The 20239-nt window shown below is 50.4% G+C and overlaps 8 protein-coding genes across 10 annotated transcripts; 3 read left to right on the top strand and 5 right to left on the bottom strand.

The window, feature by feature from the left end:
* Positions 1–1299: 1299 nt before the first annotated feature.
* Positions 1300–2347, bottom strand: LOC9658243 (bidirectional sugar transporter SWEET6b). The gene is made up of 5 exons (XM_024680957.1): positions 2277–2347; positions 1987–2206; positions 1764–1925; positions 1575–1694; positions 1300–1428 (listed from the first exon to the last, which is right to left on the bottom strand). The coding sequence occupies exons 1-5, from the start codon at positions 2345–2347 to the stop codon at positions 1300–1302; spliced, it is 702 nt and encodes a 233-aa protein (XP_024536725.1).
* Positions 2348–3620: 1273 nt separating this feature from the next.
* Positions 3621–6316, top strand: LOC9662471 (sugar transporter ERD6-like 4). The gene is made up of 15 exons (XM_002961611.2): positions 3621–3998; positions 4095–4157; positions 4213–4302; positions 4358–4417; positions 4472–4537; positions 4585–4650; positions 4713–4788; positions 4849–4913; positions 4976–5068; positions 5127–5210; positions 5278–5362; positions 5417–5463; positions 5517–5705; positions 5768–5942; positions 5997–6316. The coding sequence occupies exons 1-15, from the start codon at positions 3813–3815 to the stop codon at positions 6110–6112; spliced, it is 1461 nt and encodes a 486-aa protein (XP_002961657.1). The 5' UTR covers positions 3621–3812; the 3' UTR covers positions 6113–6316.
* Positions 6317–6365: 49 nt separating this feature from the next.
* Positions 6366–9389, bottom strand: LOC9658244 (receptor-like protein kinase THESEUS 1). Its single transcript, XM_024687735.1, has 2 exons — positions 9206–9389; positions 6366–9142 (listed from the first exon to the last, which is right to left on the bottom strand). The coding sequence occupies exons 1-2, from the start codon at positions 9216–9218 to the stop codon at positions 6468–6470; spliced, it is 2688 nt and encodes an 895-aa protein (XP_024543503.1). The 5' UTR covers positions 9219–9389; the 3' UTR covers positions 6366–6467.
* A 57-nt stretch (positions 9390–9446) lies between these two features.
* LOC112350833 lies at positions 9447–10904 on the bottom strand. Its single transcript, XM_024687771.1, has one exon. It carries the CDS (start codon positions 10513–10515, stop codon positions 9505–9507), a length of 1011 nt encoding a protein of 336 aa, XP_024543539.1. The 5' UTR covers positions 10516–10904; the 3' UTR covers positions 9447–9504.
* Positions 10905–11866: 962 nt separating this feature from the next.
* LOC9662472 (flavanone 3-dioxygenase 2) lies at positions 11867–12934 on the top strand. Its single transcript, XM_024680965.1, has 2 exons — positions 11867–12619; positions 12667–12934. The coding sequence occupies exons 1-2, from the start codon at positions 11867–11869 to the stop codon at positions 12913–12915; spliced, it is 1002 nt and encodes a 333-aa protein (XP_024536733.1). The 3' UTR covers positions 12916–12934.
* Positions 12935–12976: 42 nt separating this feature from the next.
* On the bottom strand, positions 12977–15868 carry LOC112350831 (auxin transporter-like protein 3). Of its 2 annotated transcripts, XM_024687757.1 has the most exons (12): positions 15757–15868; positions 15610–15703; positions 15413–15563; positions 15178–15341; positions 14937–15125; positions 14747–14859; positions 14513–14696; positions 14372–14466; positions 14120–14321; positions 13807–14061; positions 13544–13759; positions 12977–13486 (listed from the first exon to the last, which is right to left on the bottom strand). In XM_024687757.1, the coding sequence occupies exons 4-11, from the start codon at positions 15190–15192 to the stop codon at positions 13568–13570; spliced, it is 1245 nt and encodes a 414-aa protein (XP_024543525.1). In that variant the 5' UTR covers positions 15193–15341; positions 15413–15563; positions 15610–15703; positions 15757–15868; the 3' UTR covers positions 12977–13486; positions 13544–13567. The 2 variants fall into 2 exon arrangements, with proteins under 2 accessions (XP_024543525.1, XP_024543530.1); XM_024687762.1 differs by lacking the exons at positions 15178–15341; positions 15413–15563; positions 15610–15703; positions 15757–15868 and having other exon boundaries at positions 14932–15021.
* LOC9658245 (caffeic acid 3-O-methyltransferase) lies at positions 15710–17099 on the top strand. The gene is made up of 3 exons (XM_002961613.2): positions 15710–16466; positions 16520–16584; positions 16650–17099. The coding sequence occupies exons 1-3, from the start codon at positions 15794–15796 to the stop codon at positions 16956–16958; spliced, it is 1047 nt and encodes a 348-aa protein (XP_002961659.1). The 5' UTR covers positions 15710–15793; the 3' UTR covers positions 16959–17099.
* LOC9658246 (protein ROOT PRIMORDIUM DEFECTIVE 1) lies at positions 16890–20143 on the bottom strand. Of its 2 annotated transcripts, XM_024687753.1 has the most exons (3): positions 18743–20143; positions 17006–18697; positions 16890–16948 (listed from the first exon to the last, which is right to left on the bottom strand). In XM_024687753.1, exons 2-3 carry the CDS (start codon positions 18358–18360, stop codon positions 16939–16941), a joined length of 1365 nt encoding a protein of 454 aa, XP_024543521.1. In that variant the 5' UTR covers positions 18361–18697; positions 18743–20143; the 3' UTR covers positions 16890–16938. The 2 variants fall into 2 exon arrangements, with proteins under 2 accessions (XP_024543521.1, XP_024543516.1); XM_024687748.1 differs by having other exon boundaries at positions 17006–20143.
* Between the last annotated feature and the right edge of the window lie 96 nt (positions 20144–20239).

A 20239-nucleotide genomic window follows, 5' to 3' on the forward strand; every position in this document is an offset into this window, starting at 1 on the left:
TTGATCGAAGGGATCGAGCTAGAGCAAACAATGGTGGTGGATGACACGGCCTATCACTACGCCGCGCCGGGAGAGGAAAGGCATTTTCTTCAGATCTACGCGTGCTACTGCGAGAAGCACGATCACTACGCAGGCAAGGTGTTTATCATGCGGCGCGACAACAATCTCATCCGTGCTCTCGGTCTCATCCTGTGGGCTTTGGAGATTTCCAGTTCCGAGCCCTGCTCGCCGGTGGATGCCTTGTCTTTGCTCCAGTGGGGATCGTCATCCGGGGACAATGACTATCGCCACAACGCGACCAATTCCCAGAGGGTCTATGACTTGGGATTGGAGGCAATGCGGCGAGTTAATCCGGAGCTGGAGCTTCTCGATCGGGAGAAGCTCGGGATCTATCCCTGGTCGTGCGAGCTTCTAGAGGCTCTCACCGGCGAGCAGGACTCCCACTTTGGCAGCACCAATCTCTTTGACAAGGATCAAGTTGGAAGGGTCCGGTTGAGCTTGCCTCCCGTGTCGAGGGTAGCGATCGATCCAGCTCCATCGCTGTTGGTGGGAAAGGACGATGCGGCGGAGGTGAGAATCCAGTGGATTGGCGAGGAGAAGGAAGCGATTGGAAAGCAAAAGCTTGTGAAGCTCCCGAGTGGGACGACTGGAAAGGTGGCGAAGGCAACGCTGGAACACATTCTTCCAGTGGAATCTGGGGTGCTCATGGTTGAGCCATGGGACGAGGTTGACGACGTCGAGATTCTAGATCATACTCACTTGTACACGTATGAAGGCTGCAAGATTTCCTTGTTTTGATTGAATCCATAATCAATTGACCTAGAAGTGATCATGCACCCAACTGCTGCAGACTGGGGAATGTCTACTTTTTGGACTGAGGAACATTTCGCTTAGCTAGGTTCGTGATGGAGTACATAGTATTGGCTATATAGTTTTACATTGAGATGCAAAAATTTAAATGAGTAAATAAAATAAAATCTTGTTGTTAATATTTTGTAAGCTTTATTTTTTGGCCTGACATAATCTACTGTTTTAGTTTGTTTATTCCATCCAAATTTCACTATGTTGTGTATATATATTTCCGAAAGTCATTTGTAAACATTCACATAAAAACTTGAAACTTATTCAACTTATTCAATGTTGTTGTTGACCATAACTCGCTTTGAATCTTGGGGAAATACACAAGATCTTTCAAAGCTCCCAGTATTTCCATTTGGCATTTGAGGACCCTATGTCCACGCAGTAAACCTTAAACTAAACTATGAAATGAATTTACAATTGAATTTACTCTAAAGGTTTTCATGATTGAGTCGCCGTGGTAGAGGTGCTCAGAGCTACGTCAACAAATTTCCCATTTTGCTTGGGCAACTCAATTCCACTCTCCAAATCCGGGGATTCACTCTCTTCGGCTTCCTTCTCGTCAGGCACCTGCCACGTCAGCAAGTTACCGGGCTTGTAATATATGTAGTGGCAAAAGAGCTGGACGGCGCCTCCGGCTAGTCCAAGAACATTGGGAACCTGAATTGGGCAAACTTCGTGGTTAATTCCCTATAAATATTACTGCAAAATCTTACCAGTATGTAAATGTCGTGCTTCAAGAGCGCGTACGCAAACCACAGGGCACTGTTGATGAAGACGGTCAAGCACAGGTAAAAAGGTAAGAACTCGACACTTTTGGTCTTGAAAATCCGGTACTGCAAGACAGAGGATTTGTGATTAGCAATGATAACAAGGAAGGTTAAGGTTTTAATCCGCCAACTTACCATCACGGACAAAGGTGACCAATACATCGCGATGTTGAGGACGATGCAAAGAACTCCAAAGATTGTAATCCTCGTGTCCTTGCTATGGATTCCGAGACTTATGCCAAAGCCCACGGCCGCCACGAGCGCCAAGCACGAAAACGTATAAAGGGATGTTCTTTTCTGCAAATTCGAAGGGGCCAAAGTTGGCAAAGAATCGATCACCCTCAAAACAAATCCTTACCAATGCCTTGGGCGATTTCCTCGCGTAGAACAAGAAAAGAAAGACGTAGATCACGTTGAGAACCGTCCCAAGCCCATTGATGGTGACGACCAGCATTGCGTTTTTGTTGATTGGCGAGCCATACAGAACCCAGAGAATACAATTCAGGAGCGAAGCGATATAGGGCACCGATGAGAAGGATTCCGTGGATTTCTTCTTTGCAATCCTTATGAAAGTGAGTCTGCAATAGAAAAGCAAGAATCAGATTGGGAAAAGAGGGTCATGAAGCAAGACAAAGAGTGAAAACATACATCGAAGACAAAAACATCAACGCTGCAACAACATTCCCAGCCACTCCAATAATCGTTGCTGCGATCGCCATGCTGCTCTAAAACCCGTAACCCAAAGCCTCAGTTTTATACCTTTTCACTGGCAAAAAGGTTCTTTTTGGGTTCATAAAATCTTATCCATTCAATTTCTTATTAAAGACGTGTATTTGAATTTTGGAATGTTTGAAGTTATTTGATTTCCAAAGTGTAATCTACCGTATGCCAAGCCTTTTCAATGCGTAAATAACTAAGGCCAACTGTATTATTATAATACATGTAACTCACTTTGCATTTTATTTTTAATAATTATTTTTAAATATATCTTTTTCAAACCAAGCATCTGACTCTTAGTGTCCCATGGAACATAAAATCTACTAATTTTATAACTTCCACCATAACTTATTATGTACCAATGTTTCAAACCCTCAACGAATCTGACTATAATACTCTTTTAGCCATCCATTCATTTACCAACAAAACGTTTATCAGCAAAAACTTGTCAGTTACAATTTACTACCAGCCAGTTAACCATTGACTTTTTATATGGCTTTTAACCTTGGCCATCTGCATAAATTATGTTTTACAGTAGCCATTAATCTTTGGAGTTTAAACAACAAATCCCCCAATTCTATTTAAATAATCTGGAACAAATGTTTCCTGTCATTGACAGAGATGGTTGTCCAAAGATAGGCAAATTTTTATGGTTATGTGAAGTTTAACAGTAATTCCTTTGATCTTACCCTGGTTCTTCTACACCAAGAGAAAGTATCTACGAACAGGCTGGATGACTGCTCAACTTGCAAGGCTATTTTAGCAATTCCCTTTCATTCCAGTGGGACCAAAGCACCAAAGTTCATGGTTTTTCCACGGGAAATCTTGTAGAAATGGAAGAAGACAACATTGAAATATCGTCATACTTGAGATTTTTCGGCCATACATATGGTCGGTATTGCAAGAGCTAGGAATCTCTTCTCTGGCTGTGCGATTAAATCTGGCTACAGTAGAGCAATACGAGCAAAATCCCAACAAACAAGTTGTGAGCAAGTCGGTGTTCTTTGTATTTTTCTTTCTCGACATGTTTCCCATGCCTCGAAGTGACTCGCGAGCCAATCAACGTTGGAAGAGCAAACGATGAAACATCAAGCAATTGTACAATACGGACCAACATGGAAAAGAAATCAAAGCAAAGAGTCTATCTGATCGCTACAAGTCACCTTCCACGTCAGCGGGCCCCGCTCCACATCAGCTATGACTCGAAACAGCTCAGCATAATTGCCACGTGGATTTTGAGCACACACGGTCTTTTATACCGTGAATTGTGTTTGTGTGTGTGCTCCTTTTTCTTCCCCCGCCCCCCATGCGTGTAGCCTCTCTAGGGTTTCCCTGTTCTTGTGTGCCACTGGAGTGGAATCGCGGCACGCGGCGAATCTTCCGGCATTTCCAAGGCTGTAAGATTACTTAACAGCGCCTAGAATCGCGAGCTCGGGCTGGAAATCTTGCGAATCCGGGGCTACATTCATGGGGGTGGATTTGGAAGTGGGGAGGAATGGCGAGCGGCAGCCTCTGCTGGCCGGGAAGAGCAGCAAGAGCACTGGTAGCAGCAGCCGGGGCAAGAGACGCGAGAAGCGAGTGAGGGGAAGTGTTCTCTACACGGTGTTTTGCACCATCGTCGTGGCTCTGGGGCCGATCACGTTTGGTTTCTCGGTAAGCTCGCTTTCCCTTCTTCGTGAATTTCTAATTTTGAGAAAGATATATCTAACTGTTCGTTGTTTGCTACTTTTTCCCTCTTTCCTTTTGTAGGTCGGCTATTCATCTCCCACGCAGCAAAAATTGACCGAGGATTTGGGGCTTAGTCTCTCCGAGGTACTGAGAGAACTGTGAAATCTTGTCTAGAAATTCTGCTAACTTGTTTTTGTAGTTCTCCATGTATGGTTCTCTGGTAAATGCCGGTGCCATGGCTGGAGCTATTCTCAGTGGCCGTATAGCTGATCGCTTTGGACGGAAAGGGGTAAGCAGGCCAAGCGCGAAACAAAAAGTTCTCATTCTTTTGCTCTTTTTATCAGGCACTTGTAATTGCTTCGATTCCACACATTGCTGGATGGATCTTAAACGCCCTGGCCATGGTAAGTAGCTTCTCGCTGTCAATTCAGCATCACGAAGTTTCCTTTTTGTTCCAGAATGTCGCCAGCCTGTACATAGCAAGATTGCTCGTCGGGTTTGGAGTCGGTGTTATTTCTTTCACTGTAAGTGCGTCAAAGTTCGATTTCTCTTATTTAATTTGGAAATTCAGGTACCAATGTACATTGCTGAGATTTCTCCCAAAAATTTGAGAGGAAGCCTGGGTGCTATAAATCAGGTGAGTCCGTTCCTTCGAAGTATAGCTCACCGTACTGATCTTGTATTTTTTTCGTTTTGTAGCTTTCAGTTACCACTGGAATCTTCTTGTCGTACTTAGGAGGTCTTGTTTTGCCCTGGAGAACTCTTGCTTTAGTTGGTATGCCACGCGCCGTGTTTGTTTTTGAGCACTCTCTAATGCCTGCCTTTTGTTGGTCAGGGGTTGCTCCGTGTAGCGTTCTCCTCGTGGGCCTTTTCTTTATTCCAGAATCTCCTCGGTGGCTGGTCAGTCTCTCGCCAGCCTTTTCTTTTTCCCTGGTTGACTTACTCGTTGGTTGCTTGTGAAGGCCAAAATGGGGATTGAAGACACTCTTATCACGTCACTGCAAGCATTGCGTGGAAAGGACTCCGATATTTCTTCAGAAGTATCGGAAATCAAGGTAATTCCATTTGGTTTTTTGTTAGATTTCCACGCTGACACATTACTTTTGCAAATAGGACGCCGTCGATATATCGTATAAGCAAGAGGCTAATGTAAGGATGTCTGACCTTTGCAAGAAGACGATTTTCCTTCCCCTTACTGTAAGTCAATGTAGTGTTTACGCTTGCATGTTCTATCTAACACGGCTCTGCTCTTGCATGACTGAAGATCACAATCGGGTTGCTATTGTTGCAACAAATTTCGGGCATCAATGCTATTTTGTTCTATTCTAGTGCCATATTCCACTCTGCGGGTATGATCGTATTGATGTGCTATGCTTATTTATTAAGCTCTTTCTTTTGTACAGGATTCAGCTCAAGCAATCTTGCGTCGCTCTCGTTGGCTCTCCTTCAGGTAAATATCCATATATCAAGCCATCACCATATCATAACACACTGTTCTTGCAGGTGGTAATGACCGGCGTGGCTGCTGTGCTCATGGACAGAGCCGGACGACGCCTCCTTCTCATGGTCTCGGGCGCTGGAATGGCAGTGAGCTGCTTTCTAGTCGGATTTGCATTCTATCTGCAACAGCATATGGACGCGACTTCTCACTTTGCACCCTTTGTCGGCAACCTCGCGTTGATCAGTCTATTGGTAAGTCTCTCAAGGAAAACTAGTTTCTCCCGTGAACTAACATAGGCGTGCTCGCAATCTAGGTGTACATAACCTCCTTCGCTCTGGGAATGGGGCCTATTCCCTGGATCATAATGTCCGAGGTTCTTCCCGCACACATCAAAGGCTTGGGTGGAAGCGTTGCAACGTTGGTGAACTGGACTTTCTCGTGGCTTGTGACTATGTCCTTTAATTTCTTACTCAACTGGAGCTCCACAGGTAAAACAAGCTTTCTCCAGAGATGTGGAACTAATGCTCTCTTTTTCTCTCCAGGTTCTTTCGCTCTCTTCGCTGGAATGTGCGCGTTCACTGTCCTGTTCGTGGCTGTTCTAGTCCCTGAAACTCGGGGAAGAACACTGGAAGAGATCGAAGCTCTCTTCCAGGAGTAGCAAGGCTCTCGTTCGCGCTTTCATTTCCACCATTCCATACACCAGGGGGATTCGCTATATTCATTACCACAGAAGTGTTCGGCTCGATTTTTTTGTCCCCTCGCCAAAAAGCGTAAATATTTGTAAGACTTGTGTAAAGAGAGAAAAGGTTTGATCTCGAGCTTTCTAGCAAAAACGAATAAAAATGCGATTTCCATGAATGATTATAAGTAGTGTGGGAACTGAAGAAAAAAAAAATCCAAGCTTTCTCACGATCCGCTACGAATAAATGCGAGTTTCATGAAAAATTGTAAGTAGTGAGCATTTGGAAGCTCCAAAGAATAGAAGAAAAAACAAAAATCCACATGGCTAGAACTTATCTTCCTTGAGGATTGACGAGCTGGGAGAAGACCGCGCTGGCGGAGGCGTCCTCCGAGTAGCCATCGTAGTAATCGTCAGTAACTTCGCTCGTGGTTCGCTGGCTCTCGTTAGAAGCTTGCCCAGGCGCTTGACGAGCGCTGATTGGAACACTAGAAGTAGCACCACCATTCTCCACCGCCCCAGCCGCCGGCGCCGCTACTCCACCGCCAGCATCGCCACCACCACCACCATTCTCACGTCCAAATCTCCTCTGCGCGGCCTCCTGGATGTGCAGCGCCGACTCGAGGTTCCACAGCACATCGCCCATGCTCGGCCTCTGGACGCCATTCTCTTGCAAGCACTTGTCCGCGGTCTCGCCAACTTTCCTCACCGACGCCATGTCCGCGTCCTCGTCGCTCCCGGGCCTCCGCAGCGTCGGGTCCAGTATCTCCTCCAGCCTCCCGCTGCGCTGCGCGCTCATCGCCCACTCGGCGATGTTAACTTGCTCTCTTGGCAGCGCCGGATCGATGGCGGGACGCGCGCACATCACCTCCACCATCACCACTCCAAAGCTGTACACGTCCGACTTGTCCGTGAGCTGCTGCCGCCGGAAGTACTCCGGATCCAGGTACCCGAAGCTCCCCTTCACGGCCGTGGAGACGTGCGTTTGATCCAGCATCGGCCCCGTCTTGGACAGCCCAAAGTCGGACACTTTCGCCACCAGATGCTCGTCTAGAAGGATGTTGGTGGTCTTCACGTCCCGGTGGATGATCGCGGCTCCGGTGTGGAGGTAGTGCAATCCCCGCGCCGCCCCGACCAGGATCTCCAGCCGGTGCCGCCAGGGTAGCGGCTGGAGATCCTCCGTGCCGTAGAGATGGCCGCGGAGAGGCCCTCGGGCCATGTACTCGTAGACCAGGATCATCTCCGACTGCTCGTCGCAGTATCCGATGAGAGAGACAAGGTGGCGGTGGCGGAGCTTCGATAGGAGCCCGATCTCCGCCTGGAACTCGGCTATGCCTTGCTCCGACCTCGGGTTGCCGCGCTTCACCGCCACCTCCAGCGTGCCATTGTCGATCTCGCCCTTGTAGACGCGACCGAATCCTCCCACGCCGAGGAGCCTTGTCTCGTCGAAGCTGTTCGTGGCCTCGGCGATCTCCTGGAGCGTGAAGTAGCGGCCGTGGCCTCCGGCGCTGGCAGCCGAGCCGGCATTGTAGTAGCTCCCGGCGGCGCTCCTGGGCGAGCCGGCTCCCATCGTGGAGCCGAGCGTGGTGAGCGAGAAAGCATGGTGGTGGTGGTGGGGGTGGCCATTTCCCAAAGCTTGCCAGGACGAAGTGCTCGGCTTCTTCCCGCCACCTTTGCAGCAGCGGAAGAAGAAACAAATCGCGAGCGCGATCGCCACCAGCGCGAACACCCCGCCAGCGACGCAGCCGATTATCACACCGAGGTGGTGGCCTCCGTTACCGCCACTGTCCGAGCTCCGCGGCACCACAGCCAGCCCATCCACGCTCCCGGACGAGTCGTTGAGCCGGAAGATCTCCACGCCGTTTAGAATCGCGTCCTGGACCTGGCTGTTCGATCCGGTGAGAGGCCCGACTTGGAGCCGGAGGTTAGCGAGCCCGTCCACTGGAAGAACCAGGAAATCTCGGTAGTAGGGAGTGTTGGCGGCGCCGGTTTGCTGGATCAAATCTAGAGCTCGGATGGCTGTCCGGTTGTTGATGTAAACGCTGAAGATCCTTTGCATTGGAGAGCTGTAGACGAGCTCCGCGAAGTGGAGGCGGACGTAGTGGGCATAGCCGGGCGCGACCGAGAACGCCCACGAGATGTTAAACGCGTTTGTGACGGTGTTGGAGCCGCCCAGGGACCGCGCGGTACCGTAGACGCCGCGCGGCGCAATGTACTCGGGCACCGTGGCCGGGTAGACGATGTCCGGTACAGCCGGCGGCACGGGCACCCCTCGCGCGACTCCTTGGAGGAAGGGCTCGTCCGGCAGCCACGTCCGGGCCTGGGAGGAGGAATCGTTGCCCGGGGCGATGAGGTCCCCGCCCACATTGAGGCGGTAGAGCGTGCGCGCCAGGATCCCGGCGATCTCCACTTGCCGGCTCTCGCTGGCCTCGGGCGAGATCTCCACGACGCTGGGCGACAGCGCGTCGCGCGCCATGGAGATGAGCTCGATGCCGCTGACGAAGGCGATGAAGGAGGCGCTGGGGGTGAGCGTGACGGCGACGGCGGTGCCGCTGGTGTGGATCGTGAACTCCCTCACCACCGGGCTCGATCCATTGCCGGCGGCAATGTCTTCCGCGATGCTGGAGTTCGCGACGAGCAGCCGCGATCCAATCGCGACCGAGAAGCGCGCACGCGAGGAGGCGTCCGCGAGAGGGGCGAAGTGGAGGCGGACCCAATGCCGTCCCGGGCTGATGGAGAAGCTATAGCTTGCCGGGCTGGTGAATACCCGTGCCGCGCGGTATGGGACGGAGGTACCGCTCGTACCGCGCGTACTGTTGGTCGGCGTGCCGCCGGCAACAAGCCTGGGATTCTCGGCATCGGGCGTCCATTCCAGGCCATTGCCATCGATGTCGCTGCGCGATTCCCCACAGCTGATCCTAAACACATCCTGTGGCTTCCACTGCGCGCTGGATCGGCCCAAGAGCGCGAGGAAGGAGGCGAGAACGATGAAGAAGAAGAGGGGATGATCTGGGCGAGAAATTGGGCGATTCCCTCGATCAATTCTCATCTGGGCGGCTAGAATTCGCGTACCTGTGACCCGCATTGCCGCGACTTGGAGCTCAGATCATGGGAGGGAGCCGCGCTCGATCTGATCGAAGTGGAACCCTATAGTGTTTGTTTTTTTTTTTTTCTCTCTTCTTTCCGAATCGTGCGAGAAGGGCTCGCCGCATTGGGCGGTGGTTTTGGCTGGATCCAGTTCACTCCACTGGCAGTACCAAGCGCGTCCCCATTAGATCTAAGCAAAACAGAGACAAATTAAAGTTCTTTTTCTTTTAGGGTTCTTCGCGAATTTAGGGTTCCTCCTCTGTTTCTAGGGTTTGTGGATCTTCTCACTTGCTGGTGACCGCGGCGCCATCGCTCACGGACGAATGTGGCTGCTGCTGCTTGCCCAAGTGCTGTTGCTGATCGATCAGGGCCGGGAATGGCGCGGCCAGGAATTGAAAGGAATCGAGGCCCGGGGGTGGATGGTGCCATTGCGGAAGAGGCCCCGCCAGGAGGAGCGTGTGGAGCAGTGGGCCGGCGTTCATCACCGCCTGGAGCAGCTTGCCGCGCTCGGGGAGATTTCGCAGCATTAGGTTGAGATTCATCTCGGTGGTCGCGTGATCTTCCACGGCGACGGCGGTGGGATCCTCGAATTTCCTGGCCAAGGGATCGAAGTCTCTCCCTGCCCTGGCATAGTCGCTGTGCTGCTGGAGGGGCGTGAGGATGGAAGCGAGCGCCGAGCCATTGTTTTGGAGCGAGGAGCTTAGAATGGTGGTGGTGGCCGGGGAGAAGAGGCTTGGAGGGAGATGGGGTGGAGGAGGATCGAATGGGCTTTGTTGCTGGAAGTGGTGGTGATTCTCGGCATTAGAGTCCACCATCGCGGCAGACGCTGCCACCAAGGGCTCCACGCTATACAGCGAGAATCCACCATCGCCACCACGATCATCGTCCACTTGCGCAGCTCCTCCTCCTCCAAGCAAAGTGGCTTGATCCTCGCGGCTGTTCTCGAAGCTGGGGAAATCAAACCACTCGGCGGACTGATCGTGGTGATCGTTGAAGCTGCTGTGGTGATCCAGGGGGCTGTCAGCGATGAAGGAAGCGGCGGCGGCGAGGCTGCAGCTCGAGATGCTGGAGCTACACACCACCACATTGCTTTGGAGCTCCATGAATCTCTGGATGGCTTCGTCGCGCTCCCGGCGCGCGATCACCAAGAGCTCCTCCAGCTGCGCCACCTTGGCTTTGTGGACCGCCGCCTGGGCCTTGGCCGCTGACCGCGTCGACTCCAGCTCCAGCTTTGCCGCCATGATCGTGCTCCTCAGCTCCTCGACGCTCTGGATGGGTTTTGCGATTCGTTCCATCGCCAAAGAAGGATCACGATCACGTAAGAACACACTCGAGCAGCGATCGATCGACCAACCTGGTTGGAGCGGCCGTTTGGCGAAGAGCTCCCAATGCTTCCATCCATGGACGAAACGCTAGCTTCCATCTCTCAGCGCTCCTCTCTCATGCTTGAAAGGAAGATGGGTTTCCAATTGTGGAAGACCAACGGCTTTAAAAGCGAAGACCGGCATTTAAATCGCTACTCCTAGTATTTGGTAAGCAAATTAAAGCTAGTTTACCACTAATTCACGCACCAACCGTCCGGGTCAACTCTAAAGTCAACAATTTTGACTTTTAAACATTGTCTGTTGATGCGTAGAATATTCTTATATTATGGTCAAATAACGCTTAAACAACGAGGTACTTCTTTTAAGTTCTATTCGATGGTATATCGTAGCAAAGCAAAGGAAGAAATAAAACTTTGGGCAGTTTTTCGTTCCCTAAGATTCCTAGTGAGTTTCATAGGGCTGTGCGATCTCAGTCACGAAGTTCCAGTATTAGATATATCCATCTTGGAGACCATCGATTCAAGAAAGAGCTTTCCAAGCCCTCGTGGAAAGCTGGGGATTCTTCCTGTTGCTAGGACATGGAATTCGGACGAGGTCGGTTTTGCGACCAGCTTCGAGGCGTCCAAGCAGGTCCAGACGTCACCTTGCGATCCAAGCAAGCTTCCGGCAAATCTGGCGCGCGACAGAGACGTCTCCACGAGTTATGGAGCGGAGGTCACCGCTCTGTCCAGGCGGCTGCTGGAGCTCTTCTCGGAATCGCTGGGACTTGGAGCGAGTGAGCTAGTTAACATGAGGCTGAATCATTGTCCTCGAAGCCTCACTCGGACATAAACGCCTTCGCGATCTTGGGAGGGCCTCCAATTTCTCTCTTTTGTTTGGATTCTATCGATTGAGTTTTCTTCTCGATCGATCACGCGTTAGATCTCTCCAATGGCGAGGAGTGGTCAATCCCGAAAGAGATCGAGTTTCCATCGTTTGCTTCTATAGTCCCGGTCTGGGCGGAGCTTGATGCCCTTTGTACGGAGAATATACCAAAGCCTTCGAGCGGGATTTTGGTTTAATGAATAATATTTTTGTTTGCTTGTTTATTATTTGAATAGATAAAGAAGCTGATGGGCGCGAGGCTTTTCAACTCTAAAGTCAACAAATCTATCTTTCTAGCGCATTTATCTGTCTTTTTGCGCATAGGACTTTTGGAAATTAAAACATAGATGCGTGTCAAATCTAAGGAGTGACCAATACATGTCTTGGTCATTTGATCGCGAGGCATTCTCCTTAAGTTCGCGTTCTTTTAGATCGTAGAAAAGGGGAAAAAAGAATCATGGGCAGTCTTTCGTTCTTCAAGATTCCTGGTGAGTTTCACAGGGCTCCGGATCCACACCCATGGAAAGATCTCGATCACGAAGTTCCAGTGGTGGACATATCCAACTTGGAGGAGACCGACTCAAGGGAGAGAGCACTCCAAGCTCTCCGGGACGCCTGTGAGAGCTGGGGATTCTTCCAGTTGCTAGGACATGGAATTCCCCGCGAGCTCAGCGACGAGATGATGGAGGTGGCCTACAAGTTCTTCGATCTTCCAGCCCAAGACAAGCTCGTCTACTACTCGGACAATGTCTTGGACGAGGTCGGTTTTGCGACCAACTTCGAGGTGTCCAAGAGTCGGCGGCCAAGCGCAACCTGGCAGGAGTTTTTCTTCCAGATGTGCTCCCCACCTTGCGATCCAAGCAAGCTTCCAGAAAATCCCGCGAGCTACCGAAACGTCTCCACCAGTTATGGAGCGGAGATCACTGCTCTGGCCAGGCGGCTGCTGGAGCTCTTCTCGGAATCTCTGGGACTTGAAGGGAGCGAGCTCGCCGGGAGATTCGAAGGCGAGCTCATGTCCATGAGGCTGAATCACTATCCTCCCTGCCCGGAGCCACAGCTCACCATTGGAATCCAGCCTCACTCGGACATAAACGCCTTCACGATCTTGCAGCAGGACGTAGAGGGCCTTCAAGTTCTTCACGATGGAGCGTGGGTGACTCTCAAGCCTTTGCCCGGAGCTCTCGTGGTCAACATTGGAGACCAGCTCCAGGTATGCTCTTGCTTTCTTAGATTCTCTACATTGAGTGCGCGTGCTAGATTCTCTCCAACGATAAGTTCAAGAGCGTGGAGCATCGAGGAGTGGTCAATGCCGAAAGAGCTCGAGTCTCCATCGCCTGCTTCTATAGCCCCGGTCTGGGTGCTCGCATTGGGCCCATCCCGGAGCTTGTCAACGAGGAATGTCCCGCGAAATTCAAAGAAAGTTTGTATGGAGAATATGCCAAAGCCTCTCTTAGCATGGAGCTCAATAGGAAGAGCGCTCTGTCCACTCTCAAAGTTGACGTATGAAAAGGTAATTTTGTTTTCGGTAATTTTGTTTTCGAACAAAAAGAGAATCTTAAGCTTTAGAAAAAGCAAATCCAAAGGTTTAATAAGACGATCATTCTCAATACATAACACTTCTGTAATGTTTGAGATAAATGGTGCCTCAGGGGAGATCATAGTAGTCGCCTGTACCACACAAGCATTAGCTTGCAAGAACTTTCATCATGTTTTGTCACAAAAAGAGATTATTTTGAGAGGTTTACTCCATGCTTGTTCTTGCCTCTGTGGTGCTTGCTATGATCCAATGCCAGGCCGCCGCACCACAACGCAACCATGTAACGCTCGACACCACTCCGTTTCTTGGCACTGCCTCCACGTTCTTCTGCCCGTGCCACTGCTTCTACTGTTACAGCTCTTCGTTGTTTCATCTCCCCGGAACAGGTTTGCAACTATGCCGCTTGCTCTTGCCACACTTCACTTGGATTGCAGGACCAAAAGCCCGTGAAGCTCGAGCTGCCAAGCACTCTTTTCAACCTCTGGAGTAAACACTGGTGATCAGTAGTAGCAAAGGTGCCTTGTTTCAGAGCGCAGAGATCTGGAAACGTAGTATTTTCCATTAGTTTGAGGGACCAAGAAACGTGTTTATGCTTACTTGCGAAGGCACGAGGAGCACAGACTACGAGCGTCTTCCGGGGCACCGATAGCACTTTGCGAACAGTCCAAACTCGTGAGCTTGGTTCCTTAGCACGCTGATGCTTGCCCATGTTGCAAAGCCACCGGCCATGATTACCATCCAAAGGATGGCTCCCAAGTTCATGCAGTGGAGGCTCAACCAGCTCATGCCAAACGGAGGCTGCTCGATTGCATTCTAAACAGCAGTGAGGTTAGATTAGTCTTTAGAACCGTGTACGGTACCTTTTGAGATTTGGAAGTCCAATAGACGAGCACGGACGCAGCACAGGGAATGACGTATAGCCAGGTCATAAAGATGGACCCGGCCGCCGAGCTCAAAGTTCCATAAAACGGGAACATAATAGCCACCAACAAGGATGCCAAAAAGACTGGAGTTCTGACCAACGTTTTCTTCCAGTAGCTTGGAGACTGATGAACTTTTAACCACTTCTCTACAATAATATATAGAGGCTGTGACAAAATCCCATACTCGATGAGCTGCTCAGCACGGCCGTCAATAGTATAGATAGAGAACCGCGTGTTTTGGGTTGAATACCTGGTGTAGGAGCATAAGAACCACTGCCGCATCACGAAATTTTGTGCGTGGGAGCAAAGAGAAGACATTATACTGTACGTTGTCTCCGAAAGCCCAGTAGACGCTTATAATCGAAAACAGCACCACAGGTGTCATGAACAAGTCCGAATAGAGAGAAGTCAGCTTGTATTTTGAAGGTTGCCACATCGCATCCATTAGCTCCCTGCAAAGTAAAGATTCAAAGTCGAGTCTAGAACTTGAGTAAAAGCTTACACTGGGATCGCATGAGCTCCAAATATGATAGTGCTAGCAAACCCGTTGAAGTAGCTCCTGATGCTGTGAGGTGCCGTGTGCCTCACGTCGTCATCCTGCACGAAGCTTGGCTCAGAACCGCTTGAAACACACAATATATACCTGGTGAATTGCGAAAGAAGCAAATGCCATATACAAAGCAGTGTAAACGATCATCACAAGACCGGCGAAAGACCACATTCTATAGTTCCGAAGCGAGGGAATGAAGACAGTCGTTGCAAAGCATGAACCGAGGACTAAAGTCCAAGTTCTTCGTTCTAACTTGTCATTGATGTAGTATACGATGCTGCAAACATTCGAATTTCAATGATTTGGAACACCGAATTCATCACTTACTTTCCAACAGCAACCATTTGAATAGCTGCAAAGCTGAACATGATTCCAAAGTTAAATATCAGTGTGATTGTTTCCCAGCGGCGTCCTAAAAGACCGCCAAGAACCTCGTGCATCTGCTAGACGTAAAGAACGTAAAGAACGTAAAGACGTAAAAAACACCAGTTTCTTCGTGAAAAGCCACTCACTCCACCTGTATAGTGTGGCGCTTGAAAGAGTGGGGGTCGTCTTTCAGCCTATTATGACGATACTGCAGGTACAAGGTGTTCATCATCCAAGCGCTCCAGCAGCCTACAGTAGACTGAATCAAGATAGCAAGTATGCCAGAAACAAATCCCATTTGCGACATTGCAAAAGGTAGCGATACTAGCAGTTGCGATATCTGTTAACAAATACCAGAAATTCCAGTGGAAGTAAGAAAAACAAAACCATACCTTGGTTGTCGACATGTTCAGCCAGGCATCAAAGGTAGAACCCCCATCGCAAAAGACCGTCGAAAAGAAACGCGAAATCGTGGGAGTAGAACCAAAGGAGATGTAAATGCCAGACGCACTAGCGCCAGACGAAACATGAAGAGCATGAGTCGCTTCTCCAGTCTCTGCATCGGCATCACCGTAGGAGGACATCCTTAGATCTTGCGGCAGGGAAATCTAAAGTTTTTGTGCATACCATATTCTGAAGTCAAAAATTGTTGTCAATGTTTGATGGCGTTTGACGTTATAAGTATGTTCTAGCGATGATTTCTTCCGCCATCCAAGCAGCTTCTCATAAAGCTGCGCCACTAAGGCATGACGGAATGTGATCATCAGCACCTCCAAGCCTGTGGGCGTTATTTACAAAACATATTAAAACTATTACGTACGTACTACGTATTTACGTCCGGTCAAGCTGGTTCCAGAACACGTAACGTTCAAGTCGGTCAAGTAGAGGAACTTTACCAATTGAATCTGTGCCAAGGTCCTACAGTGAAAGCAATATCAGTCAATCTCCTCAATCGTCACTCCGGCACTCACCTAAAGAAGTCGAGGAGCCCTGAGCGCACCGAGCAACATGGAAGACGAAAGTTGGATGAAGCTCATATTGATCAACCAGGGACACTTCATCTCCTCGTCCCTCAAGGCCTTGGTGAAGCTCAAGGTACCTGACATCCTCAACAAGGCCGCACCCTCCTTGCTCTCCCCAGTAGAGATCTGCGACCAGCTGCCGCTGCGCAGCAAAGCCACTCTAGATTCTTCCGCATCTCAGCTGGGTCGACTTATGCGTGCTCTGGCCATGTTTGGTGTCTTCCAAGAGTGCCCCTCGTCAGAGGGAGAACAGAGGTATGGCCTCAACGCCGTCTCCAAGCACCTAGTCACAGAAGGCAATAGCGAATCAATGGTACCATCGATGATGTTTTTCCCCAAGCAGTATAATGTATGGGACTTGTTACCTGACGCTATACTCGAAGGTGTACAGCCAGGCTCCAAAGCTCATGCTGGAAAGTCGGTGTTCGAGCTGGACCCAGCCATCGTCACGGTTTTCAACACCGTCATGTCAGCTTACACGAGACGTACCATGCGGCTCGCTCTGCAAGTTTACGACGGCTTCCAGCATGCGAAGGTGATTGTGGATGTCGGTGGCAGCTTGGGAGCGTCTCTAGAAATTATCCTTGCCAAGTACCCGAACGTCAAAGGGATTAACTTCGATCTCCCAGTGGTCGTGGAACACGCTGCAAAAGTACAAGGTTCGTCACGAATTTGTATGTGTCTTGGAATGCACTTACTTTCTAATCTTCAGGTATGGAAAACGTCGGAGGAGACATGTTCGTCTCCGTTCCTCAAGGAGACCTCATGTTGCTGAAGGTAAAAAGATGTCTACGGCCAAGATGGAAAATCTAAGAGCTAGACTTTGGCATTTACTTTTGCAGTGGGTTCTACACGACTGGAGTGACGAAAAAGCTATCAAGATCCTTGAAAACTGCCGCAAATCACTTGCAGAGGGAGGCAAGGTGGTGGTAATTGATGCACTTCTGCCGGAGGTTGCTGAAAAAAGCGAGGAATACAGCCTGGCTGACAAGAATGCAGTTTTGTATGATCTAGCTATGCTAACAACAGGAGAAGCAGCAAAGGAGAGAACTTACAAGGAGTTGGAGCAAGTTGCGATGGCTGCCGGCTTCTCCAGCTTATCAGTCAGAGCTAGAGTCGATTCTGCCTCCATTATCGAGGTCTATCCTTAAAACTTCCAGACAATCAGTGCAATCCAGATATTTGTGAAACGCATTACCTGCTTGATGCTGTTGCTGGTTGCTGTTCGCGAGAAATTACGTCGTCCTCTGTATCGTCACTGGTTCCATCAGTAAAGTCGTCACTGTCGCTCACTTCTGCTGGATGATCACTTTCATAAGTTGTTTCCTCCAGTTGTTCATCGTTAACGGCCTTGGAAAGATCCGGCTCAGCCTCAGGCAAGGAATCTGGAGTACAAAGACTGCTCCGGCTTCTTCTTCGCGGATCTGTTAGAGGTAGCAAGCTCCGCTTAAGTGGTCTCTTCTTCCTTGAAACAAGCGCCAGTTCCACGTACTTCCGACGCAAATCAATGTACGGGGACATCTCAATCTTGTAGTCCCAGTGGTAAGCTTCCCGCAAGAACACGAAGTAATAGTTGTTGAGCCGTTCCATGGCGAAGAACAGCGACTCCCTTCGCAAAAACTTGGCCAAGTCCTCTGGAAGCTGGAGCTCGTCTTTGAGAATCGCTAGATCTCTCACATTCGCTCGCTTCAGCAACGTCAAGCTTAGAAACTCGTGACAAACCGCGAGAGACCGCTTCCGCGCCTCTGGCGAGCCATCCGGATCGTCAACTTTAACACCACGCTCGTATGGAGAATCAAACCGGCGCTTCTGGAAGGACAAGAGCTTCAAATATCTGTCCCTTTCCATCTCGCAGTTGTTCTCGAAAGCTACTCGAAAGCTGTGAGGATTTCCCTCGCAAAACTTGTCCTTGCGGCTCGGGTCTATATGTTTTACCCCCCGGAGCTCTCGAGCCGTGACCGCTAGCGCTGGATCCCAAGCCCCCAGCTCCAGCATCGCGTCGTCCTTTTGGTTCCTGGTGATCGTGAAAAAATCCGGGAACCTGACCAGGGTGGTGGTCTCGAAATCCTCGGAGAAGCCAAAGCACGGCTTGAGAATGCTAAGCTTCTTCACTGGAATCCTCCCTTCCTTGGCCATCATCAAGAGCTTCCTCAAGACCTGGACAGCATACGGCTCGTGCTGCTTTAGAACTTCCTCCTCCCTCTTCATGAGGTGCTTCATCGTCTCGGTCAGCTCCACGATCTTACGGGACTCCTTGTCACACATCTCAAACATGAGCCGGAATTTCCTCAGAAAGAACTCGGAGTCCCTGTTGCGAAATCCCAGCTTCTTGGCGATCTTTTGGAACCGCGCCTTTGAGACGAGCTCCTTGGCAGCCACGGCCCCGGCTACACGATGGATGAGCCGCATTTCCTTCTCGCGCACGGCGAGCTTGGCGTAGGTCAACGCGTCCTGGCCGCCGCTGAATCCGCCCATAGATCGCTTGCTCGAGACCATACATCCTGTAAGAATGCGAATCCCTGTGGCGGATCCCAGTACCTGGCGTTGCCGCATCGCCCTTGTAAAGCCCTAAACCTTTCTTCCCGCCAATGGGAAGAACCCTAAAAAGAAGGGACTAATGTTTAGGTTTTTAACAGTGAATCATCTAACATAGATAAGACAATATTATTGTCCTCGTATATCTAAGGTGGTCCTCGAGCAATTTGCACACTGCTTGCAGAGGTCGCACTTATCCTTGCACAGGTCCTCCTGCAAACTGCGCACGTCCTCACCCAGTTCTTGGCGCAGTTTGTGCAGCTCCTCACTCAGTTTTTTGTGCAGGTCCTCGAGCAAATCCTCGCCCAATTTGCGCAGGGCCTCCACCAACATCTCGCCCAAGTCCACAGTCTCGCTACAAATCAAAAGTCAAACAAAGATGAGGAACGAAAAAACTTACGTGATGGGGTGGATTTCATTCACACCCTTTGACTTGCAGTCGTCTTCGAACACTCTGCAGTGCTGTGTCACGGGACACCAAGATGTTAGCAGTAGTAGTGCTATCGTTAAAAGTATTTGATTCATGTTGTCTTGTGAAGGAACCCTACTTCGTGCCTGAAGAGAAAAAAAGCGGAAGCTACGATGGTGGATGACTCTCAGGATAATCATATATAATATCAAAGATATATATACATGATGAAGAGACACGCCTCTAGCCTACACCTGGATCAATGAAGTGGCACTCCTGCCACCTAAAATCATGTCATAGAAAGCGTATACCTCAACACTCCCTCTCGATCTTGATGACATGAATCTGAGATCACTCTCCCTCTGCATCCAAGCACTCTATCGTGTCCACGACAGAAATCTGTCTCTGTTCGGTGCCTCCTCTCAGCGCCTCTGCCAGCGCCTTCTCACACCAGCGCTTCACTCAGCGCTCCAGTGCAGTCTCTGCTCGGCCAGCCCTCGGGGCCTCGTGCCTCTACGCCCGGCACTCACCTCTGGCCAGTGTCTGCGGGGTCTCGCACGCCCTAGCGCCTCGTTCACGGCCTCTGATCGCAGTCTCTCCTCTCTCAGCGCCTCTGCCAGCGCCTCTCTGTTCGTGCCTTGCACCACTCTCTCAGGGTCGCTCTCTCACACCAGCACCTCACTCAACGCTCCGGTGCCTCAAGCCAGCCCTCATCGTCTCAGCATCGATCAAGCCTCCTCGGCCAGAGTCCTAACGGCTCTCTCCCTCTGCCCTCTCACAGCCCAGCACTCGGCATCGCCTCTGCCTGCTTGCTTCTGGACAGCACCTCTGTCCAGTCCACCAGCGCCCCAGCACTCCAATCCCTCGCACCTCTGCCTGCAGCCCTTGGTGTTTCGCACCTCTACCCTACAGGGTGCCCAGCGCTCACCTCTGTTCGGCCAGTGCCTCGCGCCAACCCTCTCTCAGCACCTCTGCCAGCGGGTCGGTCTCTGCTCGATCACGCCCTAGTGCCTTGCTCAGCTCGCTAGTGCCGTTATCTTAGCGCTCAGTGCAGCACAGTGCCAAAACTTGGCACCTCTCAGCCACGTCTGGTGGCTCGTCTGGTGGCTCATCTGGTGGCTCATCGTCATCCTCACTGGCCTCCTCCTCGGCCAGTGCCATCGTCCTAGGATCTGAAGCCCTCAAGGCTCCAATACCATGAAGAGAAGAAGAGTGGAAGCTACAATGGTGGATGACTCTCAGGATAATCGTATATAATATCAAAGATATATATACATGATGAAGAGACACGCCTCTAGCCTACACCTGGATCAATGAAATGGCACTCTTGCCACCTAACATCATGTCATAGAGAGCGTATACTTCAACAGTGCCTTTAATCTTAGCCGTTTACCTAAGCTGTTCAAACGATTGCTTTGGACGAAACCGAGGGAAAGCCCAGAAGTTTAGCTATTGCGCTGAGATCACCCTGGTCAGCGCATGGAAGAT

Source organism: Selaginella moellendorffii, unplaced genomic scaffold (assembly GCF_000143415.4).
Source record: "Selaginella moellendorffii unplaced genomic scaffold, v1.0 SELMOscaffold_1, whole genome shotgun sequence".
NCBI lineage: Eukaryota > Viridiplantae > Streptophyta > Lycopodiopsida > Selaginellales > Selaginellaceae > Selaginella > Selaginella moellendorffii.